Below are 14,792 nucleotides of genomic sequence, written 5' to 3'. Positions count from 1 at the left end.
ACTTTCTGTCCTCCAACGAAATAGCAGGTATATCAGTTACCATTACTATAGCTCCAGTTATATTTGTGTTAGACTGCTGTTACCTAGTCGTGTTTGCATTGGAATGCTTCTGCCCAGTCGTGTTTGCATTGGACTGCTGCTGCCCATGATTAGTATTAACATCAACTGCAGTTGTTGTATGTTGCTGCTTCTGCCCAGCTGTCATAACTGTTACTGTTTACTATTACCAAGATGATTGCTAGTTAAAATATTTGGATCCTTTCGATGCTGTTGCACAGTCTTCGTAGGTGTTATTACCATTTGAGTTGAAGTAGCTTGAGTTGCCTGCTTGAGAGATGTTTCTGTAGCTTGTACTACCCTTCCAGATTCTGAATTTGTAGTACCAGTAGTAGGAGTGTTTCTTGGAAATGCAGGAGCTTGAAGGTTTAATTTCTTTTGCTTCACTGGAGGATCAAACTCCCCCCCTGCACTATACTGATCCACCTCCTGCTCTCGTTCTTCAGAAGAGTAGCCAGCAAATCCATCGCCCAAGTTATCAGTTTTGTGTAGTGAAGTAGCAACTGCATCTCCCTTCAAATGCCCAGATGTTTTAATCTTTGGATCAACAGTGAATTGTAAAACTCCAGCTGATTTTGCCTCCAGCTAAGATGTCGTTGCATTTGTCCATTCCAAAGCCTCAACTCTTGCATGTCCATATCCTTCTCCGTTTAAAGTAGCATCTTTGTCACCTGCTACTTTACAAAATTGTTCAGTTGTAGCATTTGACTCCACAACCTGTGTACCTCTCGCTACAGCAAAAGAAATATCATCTGTAATCTTGGTTGTAGCTATATTGGTAGAGACTATAGTATGTTTCTTGGCATTGGCTGCTCGATTAGCTACTGTCCAGACTACACCCATCGAATGTTGCACAGCTTGAGCACTAGGTTCTACAACATCACCAGTAATCAATGTAACTGCTTGTTTTTCAGCTGCAGTAACTCGATCACAATTTTTATTCAATGCAACTGTACTATCCAAATTCGAAACAGAAGTAGCTTGTTCTGTCAGCCTCTTATTATCTCCAGCTTGTTTTTTCCTCTACACACCTACACCCTTAATCTTTTTCCCATCTTCAGCTTGCCCTGAAGCATCAGTCACAACAGCAGTAGCTTCAGGTAATCCAATAAGGTCAGTTTCAACATCTAAACCTTTAGGAAGTCCAGCTAAAACTCTACCACCCACAGCTTTGTAAATCGTATCCAATGCTCTACTAGCAGAGATATCACGTGGAAAATTAGCTTGTGGCTTCTTAAAAGCTGGGGCATCTGCTGCATCTGCCACACGATGACTAGACAACATAGCATTGTCTGCATTCATTACTTTTTCGCAATTCATATCAGTCTCATTCCTACCCCTGTTCATCCTAGCAGTATCTGCACTAGATGAGCCTGACGAAAGCATCAGCTGCCTAACCTGTTCCTTACATGTTTGATCAAGTGGTTGAGAGACGGATGCACCAACAGTATGAATTGCTTATTCTGCATATTGGTGTGCCTTTTGAATTGTTCTGCCTGGTCTCACGTCAACCAAGGTCCCTGTAGATTTAGCAAGTTCTAAAGCATTTAAAAAATCCCTGGCATCCCCTTTTAGTTTGTCAACCTTGCCCGTCTCCTCAGCCAAAGTCGAAATTTCAGCAGGCATTACACGATCAGTGGCAACAGACCTCTCAATCAAAGTTGCCTCCTGTTGCATATTATCATTCGGTCTATTTGCATCCTCACCATCTTGATCAACTACTTGTGTATCAATCACAACATGATCACTTTTTGAACCTGTAGCATCTTCAATTTGCCCAGCTCTTTTAGCATTCAAATAAGCCCTGGCATCTCCTTTTAGCTTCTCAATATTAGCTGCCTCACCATCACGTTTTCCAGCATGCACTCCCCCTTCTCCACTTTCAATTCCATCAACTTCCTTTGCCTTACCATTCATCATACGACATGTTCTTTCTTCATGTCCTACAAAAGGTGCAATACTTAGGTAAATTGTCATAAGTCACCTCCTAATAATGTTCAAAAGGTGCACAAAAGGTGTACATATCTCAGGCCCTCGGCCTCATAATCATAATCAGTATATCACCGTTGCGGCGTGCAGCCCGACCCAAAAGTATCCTCACAGCACCGGCCCTCGGCCTTACTCAGTCAAATCACATAAGCCACTCGGGCAACAGTAAAACATGATGCTCAGCCCAAAACATTATTTGAAATATCATTTGATATATTAAAACAGAGTAAACATGGTTGAGTTATGAAAACAGTGAAATATAGCATGACTGAGTTCAAGTATAAAGTCAAGACAATGAGGAAATATCAATAAAATCCCCTTAGGGTTCAAATAGTTGGCACGAAGCCCAAATATGGCATTCAGCCCAAAACATGATGATAGCAAATAGATTTTCAGTCAAATACGCGGTAAAATAGTCATTCGGGACGGCCTAAGTCACAATCCCCAACAGTGCACATCCCCACGCTCGTCATCCAGTGTGTGCTTCACCTCAATATAGCACAATGATGTGCAATCCAGGGTTTCATACCCTCAGAACATCATTTACAATCATTACTCACCTCGATCCGGTCCAAACTCTAGCCTGCGATGCATTTGCCCTCACGAATCGACATCCGAATGCTCCAAATCTAGACACAATCCATACATAACCATTAAAATATTATAAGGGAACAAAGTTCACTCGAAAATATCCAATTTACATCAAAAATCCCAAAATTGCTCAAACCCAGCCTCGGGCCCACATCTCGGAATCCGACAAAATTAACATCAATGGAATCCTCATCCTCTCATGAGTCTATACATACCAAGAACATGAAAATCAGACTTTAATTGCCCCCTAAAATTTCCAATTTACGCTCTCCAAATTCAAGCACTAATTCCCCAATTTTAGGCTTTAATTTCCACATTTTTCATGATTAAACAAGGAAGAATCAACATAGGATCGAGTATAGAGTTCAAAAATCTTACCTCCAGGTGTTATCTCTTGAATCCCTCTTCAAATCCTCTCAAAAAGATCCAAAATCGCCCAAAAATGGTGAAAGTTAGCCCCAAAATTGCGGACAATAGCTGTTTACATATTCTCCCCAGGAATCAGAAACCTTCTTCGCGAACGCGGTCAAAACCTCATGTTCGCGAAGCACAAACTCAAGTTGACCAATTCTTCCTTCATCGCGATCGCGATAATCACTACGCAAATGAGAAAGCTTGACTTTCTAACTCACTGCGAACGCGACACCACCTCCGCGAATGCGAAGAACAAACACCCCGGACCCAGCTGCTCACCTTCCTTCTATGCGAACGAGGCATTAACCTCGCGAATGCGATGCACAAGACTCCAGCCCTTCACGAATGCGGTGCATCCATTGCGAACGTGAAGACTTATTCCTTAGCCTCACCAGATAACCCTTCGCAAACGCGAGGACCCTCTCGCAAACGCGAAGGTCAATTTTCTTGAAATCCTTCAGCAGTTTTCTGCAACCTTTCAAAACATGAAATGGCCCGATTGACCACCCAAAACTCACCTGAGGCCCTCGGGACCTCAACCAAACATGCCAACATATCCCATAACATCATTCAAACTTGTTTCAACATTCGGAACGCTCAAAACAACATTAAAACACCAAATTTACATCGAATACAAGCCTAAGAATTCCAAAATCTTCCGAATTACGCTTTTGATAAAAAACCCAAACAATCCACGTTCGAATGACTTGAAATTTTGCAAACACGTCAAAAATGACACAATGGAGCTACTGCAACTTCCGGAATTCCATTCTGACCCCTATATCAAAATCTCACCTATCAACCGGAAAACGCCAAAATCTCAATTTCACCAATTCAAGCCTAAACCTTCCACGGACTTCTAAAAATGCATTCCGATCACGCTTCTAAGTCCCAAATCACCTAACGGAGCTAACCAAATCATAAAAATTCTGATCCGAGATCATATACCAACAAGGCAAATCTTGATCAAACTTTTAAAATTTCAAGCTTCAAACTGAGAATTGTTCTTCCAAATTCATTCCGATTACCCTGAAAACCAAAACCAACGATTTACATAAGTCATAATCCATCACACGGGGCAAGTCATGCCCGAGAACTGACGAGCAAGGTGCAAAATCTCAAAACGACCAATCGGGTTATTACATCGTCCCCCACTTAAACATACGTTCGTCCTCGAACGTGCCCAGAGTTATTACAAAAGCCAACCAATCGCTGAATAACCTTACCATGCACATACCCGGGGGTGATCCCACGTCGCCTTATCTCATATAGGTCCGATAACACATTGTAACTGTAATTTCACAATCCAACCTAGCCCATAAGCCTTAGAACCACATTTCCACTTCTGAAATCATCTACAAGATCAAAATCTCACACTTATACGTTGAATAAGCCCGAACCAGCTGTAATAACCCACACCTGCAACCTCAGGTGCGATTATATGATATACCACATAACTCAAACACTTGTAGCGATAACGTCTAATTACCACAACTGCACATAACAACCAAATACTGGTGGAAAACCTCTTATCAACTAAAGTCTCATTCCAACACTTTCATACACCGCCAATGATAAATAAAACACGCAGTAAGCCATAACCATTTCTCAGATCAACCATTCATGAAGACACCTCTTCTTTGGCAAAGACCATAGCAAATTTCTGCGCTGAACCTCGATGTTATCCTTCCAACATGCTGAAATCGAATCTGTTTGCAGTCATTAAAGATCCCGACGATCTCATCTAATCCAACGCAACTACTTTGGTGACATTGACACCTCAATACAGACTAAAGCCACAACTTGTGCAATCCGTGCACTAATAACCAACAATCCGAACTTACTCTATTCATGAAAATGACTCAAATGAAAGAGTTGTACCACAAGCTCACTAGTACCACCACAACACAAGGTTGAGAACCCATCTCACATCATAGAAATAGAACACACGAATCTGACCTGAAGGATCATACCTCCGTATAGCTTTGCTCCAATGCACGACCTTATCCAAACACTGGTCCACATGAAACACCTCAAGACACTATGCTCAAATCGACAACCACGAGCAATTTAATCTATAAAACCAAAGCAATTCGTCATAACCAGTGCAAAGCAATTGAGATAACATTAATCAGACCCGAAAGGACATAACCGATACACCATACTCTGAACAATACCCAGTACTCTTCCTGCTCGAATTCCACTGAGAGACCCCAATTAAAACCGCACCACATGTTCCTACAACCAACAAATCCTAATGCCTCGCAACCCGAAAGATAACTCATAGATTCCCCCTGATTACTAATGGCTCAATAACAATTGAATCAACACATCCATCACCAATAGTAACTAGAAGTCAACAAAGCCATCGCGATACAGAACACACATCCATATAGGTCCACAATTGAACCACACATCAACTCTAGTCACCCACAATAGATAAATGACCCTCCGAAGGTTCACAATAACTGAATCATAGCACATATTATAATCCGACTAACTTACCCACATCTTTGCCATCCACAACCACGAGCTAACCTGTTTATGAGAACTTCTAGTCTCCAAGTCCATGAAGCACACAAATTACCATATCTGGTCCTAATTTTGCCGCTCGCATATATAACACACCTCTAGTACTCAATCATCCCATGAGAGGTACACCTAAAATTCTTCTGTGCCACCAAGCAGACTCGAATATCATTAGACGATCAGACAAGATAGTGCCGCAATACCAATAGATCATCCATAACTCAAACACATCGCCCTATCTGAAATGTATACCCTAATCAAGCCACACAAATCAGTGATCTCATTTATCTAGTCACTTGAAGCTGCCCATGCTATCTAAGAATTTGTGACCTTCCTTTCAAATCTGAATTGTGACCTTACACATGCAAATCTCAATCCTACACAACATATCGCATAACCTGTACCATCCTAGGATAACCACAAGAACTTCATATCCCTTACGAACCACAAGAAACTATGTACTCCACTAGCCAAGAACTTCCCATTAATCCCATCTAGAAGTAAATCACTATACATCCCATGCTCCTCACGTCAATAGGAAAAATATACCTCTGTAACTGTGGTGGAAACCATCTAGAGCTCTACAAATTCCATTTGCACACCACTAAATTGTCAAGACTGAATCCTTCTAACTCAACCGAGCTACGCAGGTCACTAAAACCCAAGGGAATTACCACGACACACCTGTAGGAACTCATTACCTCGTAAGCATCCAAAGAACTAATCATATCCTTACCATACCGATCCGGTCTACTACCAAGCTATCCCATCTATCCAGGTTTCCTTCTGATTTACCTTCAACTTGATACTCCTTCTTGCTATAACATCACAATTCCTCAACCCAGACACACCACACGAGACCCAAGCATAAAACCACTCCGTCTAAGGCTCATATGCCGCTAAGTACTCTCCTAAATGTTCTAAAAGCACCACGTTCAAAATACCTACCCCGAAGAGACTTCCTGCGAATTTGGAACCATTACCTTCCTAATACTGATATATAGAATCCCATAATTGATATAGAAATGACACAAGTCTCGGAACTCTCCAATGCAAACCTCAGCTTCTAGCCAAATTATACACTTGAAATCTCCAATTATTACATGTAAAACCTTGAACGCGTTAGAACCATTCTCTAGAGCCATCCACCTTACTAAAAGTAGATTTAGCCAGATCAAATGAACCAAACAACTTGTGCCTCATTATCACTCCGACACCGTATAGTGTAACCTCACCTTAATGCAACCAAGCAACTCCCTGCTAAGCACCACACACCCTTTACTCATAACAACTCAAGATATTCTGTGATTCTCATACACCTACGAAGTATAACATAACCTTTTCCTTTACTCAAGACATACTTGGTCTCAAATCTTTGTAAGCCATAACTGATTCTCCCGAATGCCCCAAACTGGAACCAACATAGCACATAACCGTGCAAGCAACTAATAAATAGCTGACTCCCCCATTTGGCTCGAAGCCATAGATCAAAACACACTTAATAACTCATAACGCATATACTTTATTGCTTCCATAATACCATAGTGAGATTAAACTCAATCCTTCATAAGCTTGTGAAACACAGACCATCTGGTACTTTAACTCTTATGCAAATCTCGCATTAACTCTCGTAACAGTTAAACCCACTATCTTAAGCGACCCAAATTTAAATTGCAACAAATATATTTCACTTATAAATGAGATCTTCTAACATACATCATAAGGATCACACAACCTCAGAACACTCCGCAGGAGATAACCCACCTATTTTACCTCAAACTGGCATTTCTGTATACCATCCACCATCATAAACGTTACGTAGTCACTTAATCTTCCTACGTCTAAACTCATACCGCAACAAGAAATTTACTTCACTCCCAACTTGAAAACATGAAAAGTTCTTGACACACCCACAACTCGGGGTTATTCCTCAAATCAAGATGGAAATCAAGCACCTAATAGTTCTTCTATCCTCCAGCAGACCTTTCTTGTCGCTTCCAAATCATATGACTACATCTCGCAGTCATATCACCCTCATCGCGTAGCTATCCAGTCACTACTTCCCTTAATAGAGACATAACAGCAACTATAGATCCAGAAGCACACGCTCACACAAATCAACAGCTCAGGGCTCAAGCTATAGGCAAAATCCAGCCTCGAGTCCTGCAGACTGGCCCAACATCAACGCCCAGAGATCACATCTCGCCCCTCGATTAGGGAATCACAAGCCATCGATGCATATATGATACTGAGCACTCATGCGTGCGCATACTAACGCATGGAAGGAATTCAAATAGTTACATTTCAAGCTGAATCAAGGACGCACGATAAGAATATCAAGAATATGAAGCTTTTCCTAAAGGTTCTACAGCCTCTCGAGGATAAATACAGACGTCTCTGTACAGATCCGTGAGTCTCTACTAAACCTGCTCATGACAATGTAACTTAGGCTCTAATACCAACTTGTCACAATCCTAAACCAGACCCGGTCATGATGGCGCCTCTCGTGAAGACAAGTCCAGCCAACATAATTCCCAAATTCAGTTTTAACAGTTTAATAATTCAATTTAAGTCATTTATAAGGATAACTCCCTAACAAGTATAGATTTAGCAAAATAAACAAGTGCGGAAATAAATACAGCCTGACTTCGGGTGTCACAAGTCACGATCATCTACTAGGGTCTAAATACAATGGAAAAGTCTGAAATATGCTAAATACAGTCTAATGAAATCAAGAGGGAGAAAAGCAGTGCTACGAGCGACGGCAGCTACCTTGCTAAACTCTGATGACTCTACCTCTGATCAACCAATACCCGCTACCGGGTTCAGAAATACCTGAATCTGCACACAAGGTGCAGGGAGTAAAGTAAGTACTCCGACTCAGTGAGTAACAATCATAACTAAAGACTGAGTGATAGAAAATCACGAAAAATACATCAACATGCTGTATAGAGTAGTACAAAACGAGTAAGAAAGCAATGAAGCTGTGAAATCTCTTAAGACATCTTAGCTCAGTTTAAACTCCTTTAAAAATAACTTTTTAATAGTTAAGCAATTGAATGAAACGCAATCAGAACGGATAAGCATAGAAAAATCCACTCATCGGGCGTAGCTACACAATTAAAAAAGTAAATGACAGGCAATTAAGGAGAATAAACACATAAAGGTTCGCCCCTCGGGCACAGTATCAACAAATCTGCCCCTCGGGCAATATCTCAGAACAATACCAGCCCTCCGGGCTATATCTCACATCATAATAGGTACCCGCACTCACTGGGGGTGTGCAGACTCCTGTAGGGCCCCTTTCGGCCCAAGCGGAATATCAAGCCATATCTTGGCATCATCACTAGGCTCTCGGCCTCATATCAACAAGCCACCTCGTAATGTACATATCTCAGGCTCGTGTCCTCATAATCATAATCGGTGTATCACCACTACGGCGTGCAGCCCGACACAAAAGTATCCTCACAGCACCAGCCCTCGGCCTTACTCAGTCACAATCACATAAGCCACTCGGGCAATATTAAAACATGATGCTCAGCCCAAAACATTATTTGAAATATCATTTGATATATTAAAACAGAGTAAACATGGCTGAGTTATGAAAATAGTGAAATATAGCATGACTGAGTTCAAGTATAAAGTCAAGATAGAGAGAAAATATCAATAAATTCCCTAAGGTTTCAAATAGTTGGCACGAAGCCCAAATATGGCATTCAGCCCAAAACATGATGATAGCAAATAGATTTTCAGTCAAATACACGGTAAAATAGTCATCCGGGACGGACTAAGTCATAATTCCCAACCATACATGACCCCACTCTCGTCATCCAACGTGTGTGTCACCTCAATATAGCACAATGATGTGAAATCTGGGGTTTCATACCCTCAGAACATCATTTACAATCATTACTCATCTCGATCCGGTCCAAACTCTAGCCCGCGATGCCTTTGCCCTCATGAATCGACCTCCGGATGCTCCAAATCTAGGCACAATCAGTACATAACCATTAAAATATGCTAAGGGAACAAAGCCCACTAGAAAATATCCAATTTAGATCAAAAATCCTGAAATTGCTAAAACCCTGCCCCCGAGCCCACGTCTCGGAATCTGACAAAATTAACATCAATGGAATCATCATCCTCTCACGAGTCTATGCATACCAACAACATCAAAATCGGACTTCAATTGTCCCCTCAAATTCCTAATTTACACTCTCCTAATTCCCCAATTTTAAGTTTTAATTTCCACATTTTTCATGATTAAACAAGGAAAAATCAACATAGGATCGAGTATAGAGTTCAAAAATCTTACATCAAGGTGTTATCTCTTGAATCCATCTTCAAATCCTCTCAAAAAGCTCCAAAATCGCCCAAAAATGGTGAAAGTTAGCCCAAAAATCGCGGACAATGGCTATTAAACATTCTGCCCAGGCATCAAAAACCTTCTTCGCGAACGCGGTCAAAGCCTCGCGTTCGCGAAGTACAAACTCAAGTTGACCAATTCTTCTTTCATCGCGATTGCGATAATCACTACGCGAACGTTAAAGCTTGACTTTCTAACTCACTGCGAACGCGACACCACCTTCGCAAACACAAAGAACAAACACCCCGGATCCACCTGCTCACCTTCCTTCTATGCGAATGCGGAATGAACCTCGCAAACGCGTTGCACAAGACTCCAGCCCTTCGCGAACGCGGAGCCTCCATCGCGAAAGCGAAGACTAATCCTCAGCCTCACCATATAACCCTTCATGAACGCGAGGACCCTCTCGCGAACGCGATGGTCAATTATCCTAAAATCCTTCAGCAGTTTTCTACAACTTTTCAAAACATGAAATGGCCCGATTGACCACCCGAAACTTACCCGAGACTCTCGGGACCTCAACCAAACATGCCAACATATCCCATAACATCATTCAAACTTGTTCCAACCTTCGGAATTCTCAAAACAACATTAAAACACCAAATTTGCATCGAATTCAAGCCTAAGAATTCCAAAATTTTCCGAATTACGCTTTTGATCAAAAACCCAACCAATCCACGTCCAAATGACCTGAAATTTTGCACACCCGTCACAAATGACACAACGAAGCTACTAAAACTTCTGGATTCCATTCTGACCCCTGTATCAAAATCTCGCCTATCAACCGGAAAATGCCCAAATCTCAATTTCGCCAATTCAAGCTTAAACCTTCCACGAAGTTCCAAAAATGCATTCTGATCATGCTCCTAAGTCTCAAATCACCTAACGGAGCTAACCAAATCATAAAAATTCTGATCCGGGATCATATACCAACAAGTCAAATCTTGGTCAAACTTTTAATTTCAAGCTTCAAACTGAGAACTGCTCTTCCAAATTCATTTCAATTACCCTGAAAACAAAAACCAACGATTTACATAAGTCATAATCCATCACACATGAAAAGTCATGCCCGAGAACTGACAATCAAGGTGCAAAATCAAAATGACCGGTCGAGTCGTTATATCCCAAAAGTAAGCAGTGACAATACAGAACAATTTGTGGAATACAACCCAATATAGCCCGATACCGGGGTGTCACTAGTCATGAGCATCTATCAACATACTACAAGTCTAAAATACCTACCAAGCTATTATAGAATAACTGAAAAAGATATAGAAATGAGATAAAAGGGGAGAAACACGGGATTACGGATGCCAAAGCATCTACCTCGTGAACTCCGAAGTCTGCCGGGAGCTCTCAACTCTCACTAGCAGGATCAGCAACGCCTGAATCTGCACACGAGGTGCAGGGAGTAAAGTAAGTACTCCAACTCAGTGAGTAATAATCATAAATAAATGACTGAGAAATATTAAATCACGTAAGGCAAATTACAGGCTATAATGAAGCAATAAAAGCCAGTAAAATACTAAATCAGTAAAGATATGAAAAATCAATTAAGTTCAGTTTAAACTTCATGAAATGCCTTTTCAACAATTAAACAGGTAAATGATAGGCAAATAAGAAAGATAAACACATAAAGGTTCGCCCCTCGGGCACAATCACAACAAATCCGCCCCTCGGGCAATATCTTAGAACAATACCAGCCTCTCGGGCTATATCTCACATCACAATGGGTACCCGTGCTCACTAGGGTGTGCTGACTCCTGGAGGGGGCCCTTACGGCCCAAGCGCAATATCAAGCCATCTCGTGGCATCATCACTAGGCTCTAGGCCTCATATCAACAAGTCAACTCGTGGCGTACATATCTCAGGCCCTCGGCCTCATAATCATAATCAGTGTTTCCTCACAACATAGGCCCTCGGCCTTACTCAGTCAAAATCCTCACAAGCCACTCGGGCAATAGTAAAACATGATTCTCAGTCCAAAATATCATTTAAAAGATCGTTTAAGTGTTAAAATAGAGTAAACATGGCTGAGTTATGAAAATAGTGGAATATAGCATGATTGAGTTCAAGTATAAAGTCAAAACAGTGAGGAAATATCAATAAAAATCCCCTAAGGGTTCAAATAGTTGGCACGAGGCCCAAATATGGCATTCAGCCCAAAACATGATGATAGCAATTAGATTTCAGTCACATATGTGGTAAAATAGTCATTCGGGATGAACTAAGTCACAATCCCCAACAGTGCACGACCCCAGCTCATCATCAAGTGTGTGTGTCACCTCAATATAGCACAACGATGTGCAATCTGGTGTTTCATACCCTCAGGACATCATTTACAATCATTACTCACCTCAATCCGTTCCAAACTCTAGCCCACGACTCCTTTGCCTCTCGAATCAGCCTCCACTCACGTCGAATCTATCCAAAATCAGAACTACGACGTCAAAATATGCTAGGGGAACGAAGCCCAAGCAATAATATTCAATTTACAACATAAATCCCGAAATTACCAAAACCCGATCCCCGGGCCCATGACTCAAATTCCAATAAAATTCACATTAATGGATTCTTTATCACTCCCCGAGTTCATTCATACCAAAATCATCAAAATCCAACCACAAATGACCCCTCAAATCCCAAGTTCTAGGTCTCCAATTTCAAGCCCTAGTTCTTAAATTTAAGGCTTAATTTCCATGATTAATTAGGTAGATTTTCACATTAGAATTGAGTTTTAAGTCCATAAATCTTACCTCCAAGTGATTCCCCTTGAATCCCTCTTCAATCCTCTTCAAAAAGCTCCAAACACGCTCAAAAATGATGGAAATAAACCCCAAAATCGTGGACAAGATGACTATTTAAACATTCTGCCCAGGTCTGAAATCCTTCTTAGCGAACACGGTCAACGCTTCGCGTTCGCGAAGCACAAACCAACTTTGACCAAAAATTTCCTCTTCGCGATCGCGACCTTCCCATCGCAAACGTGATGCTTTCCTCAGACCACTCTTCGCGATCATATTACCTCTCTCCCGAACACGATGAATAAAATACCCTGAGGCTCAGCTACCCAGTTCCTCTACGCGAACGTGGTTCCCTTCACGCGAACGCGATGACCAAACACTCAGTCCTTCGTGAACGCGAAGCTTTCCTCGCGAACACGAAGGCTTAAATCCCAGCCTTCACCAACTGACCATTCGCGAACGCGAGGACCCACTCGCGAACGCGAGGACCCACTCGCGAACGCGAAGGTCTAAATCCTCTGCAATACACAGCAGTTTTCTGCAATTCCAAACATCATGAAATGGTCCGATTGACCACCCGAAACTCACCTGAGGCCCCCAGTACCTCAACCAAACATTCCAACATATCTCATAACCTCGTTAAAAATTGTTCCAACCTTCGGAATGCTCAAAACAACATCAACACACCAAATTCGCATCGGATTCAAGCCTAAGAATTCCAAAATCTTCTAAATTACGTTTTTGATCAAAAACCCAACCAAACCACATCCAAATAACCTAAAAAAATTTACACACATCCCAAATGACACAACAGAACTACTGCAACTCTCAGAATTCTATTCCGACCCCTATATCAAAATCTCACCTATCAACTAGAAATCGCCAAAAATCTTATTTCGCCAATTCAAGTCTAAATCTACTCCGGACCTCCAAAACTCATTCCGTTCACGCTCCTAAGTCCCAAATCATCTACTAAAGCTATCTGAACCATCGGAACTCACATTCGAGCCCTCTAACACACAAGTCAGCAATAGGGGAACCAACCCGATCACATATAAAACCAATAGACAAAGCAATAAGAAGCAGAAATAGGGGAAACAGAGTGGTAACTCATGAGATGATTGGCTGGGTCATCACATCCTCCCCAACTTAAACAAATATTCGTCCTCAAACGAGTCAAGAAACTTACCTGAAGCCTCAAACAGGTGAGGATATCTGCTCCACATCTCTCGCTCAGTATCCCAGATAGCCTCTTCCATGGGCCGACCTCTCCACTGCACTTTCACTGAAGCTATATCCTTTGACCTTAATTTTCGAACCTGATGACCCAAAATAGCTACTGGCTCCACATCATAAGTCAAATCATCATCTAACTGAATCGTGCTGAAATCCATAACATGATACGGATCCCCAATATACTTCCGGAGCATAGAAACATGAAATACCGGATGCACACTCGACAAGCTGGGTAGCAAAGCAAGCTCATAAGCCACCTCCCCAATCCTCCGAAGTACCTCAAAAGTCCTAATGAACCAAGGACTCAATTTACCTTTCTTCCCAAATCTCATAATACCCTTCATAGGTGAAACCTTCAACAGAACCTTCTCACCAACCATTTAGGACACATCCCGAACCTTCCTGTCAGCATAACTCTTTTGCCTCGACTGCGTTGTACGAAGCCTCTCCTGAATCACCATCACCTTTTCCAAAACATCCTACACCAAGTCTGTCCCCAATATCCTAGCCTCACCCGGCTCAAACCAACCAACTGGAGATCTACACCAACTCTTATACAAAGCCTCATATGGAGCCATCTGAATACTCGACTGGTAGCTGTTGTTAAAAGCAAACTCTACAAGCGGTAGAAACTGATCTCATGACCCTCCGAAATCAATGATACAAGCACGCAACATGTCCTCCAATATCTGAATAGTGCGCTCGGATTGCCCGTCCGTCCGAGAGTGAAAAGCTGTGCTTAACTCTACCTGACTAACCAACCCTCGCTGCACAGACCTCCAAAACTACGAAGTAAACTGAGTGCCCCTATCTGAAATAATGGAAACTGGGATACCATGCAATTGAACAATCTCCCGGATATAGAT

General features: G+C 41.8%; 1 protein-coding gene across 1 annotated transcript; it reads right to left on the bottom strand.

Moving 5' to 3' along the window:
* Positions 1 to 210: 210 nt before the first annotated feature.
* Positions 211 to 14,084, bottom strand: LOC138877872 (uncharacterized). Its single transcript, XM_070157518.1, has 5 exons — positions 13,880 to 14,084; positions 1,564 to 2,000; positions 1,089 to 1,455; positions 775 to 1,007; positions 211 to 642 (listed from the first exon to the last, which is right to left on the bottom strand). Exons 1-5 carry the CDS (start codon positions 14,082 to 14,084, stop codon positions 211 to 213), a joined length of 1,674 nt encoding a protein of 557 aa, XP_070013619.1.
* Positions 14,085 to 14,792: the final 708 nt, after the last annotated feature.

Source organism: Nicotiana sylvestris, chromosome 9, assembly GCF_000393655.2.
Source record: "Nicotiana sylvestris chromosome 9, ASM39365v2, whole genome shotgun sequence".
In the NCBI taxonomy this organism is placed as follows: Eukaryota; Viridiplantae; Streptophyta; class Magnoliopsida; order Solanales; family Solanaceae; genus Nicotiana; species Nicotiana sylvestris.
Note: the sequence above shows the minus strand (reverse complement) of the source record. Positions and strands in the feature narration are given on the sequence as shown.

What these genes read in the sequence shown, in the direction of transcription:
- LOC138877872 (XM_070157518.1), bottom strand. Translation starts at nt 14,084, where the DNA reads ATGGATTTCAGCACGATTCAGTTAGATGATGATTTGACTTATGATGTG. An exon ending in CTACAGGGACCTTGGTTGAC is followed by an intron (nt 1,456 to 1,563) that starts GTGAGACCAGGC and finishes TGTAAGGAACAG; the next exon opens with GTTAGGCAGCTGATGCTTTC. An exon ending in CTGTAGCGAGAGGTACACAG is followed by an intron (nt 643 to 774) that starts GTTGTGGAGTCA and finishes ACGACATCTTAG; the next exon opens with CTGGAGGCAAAATCAGCTGG.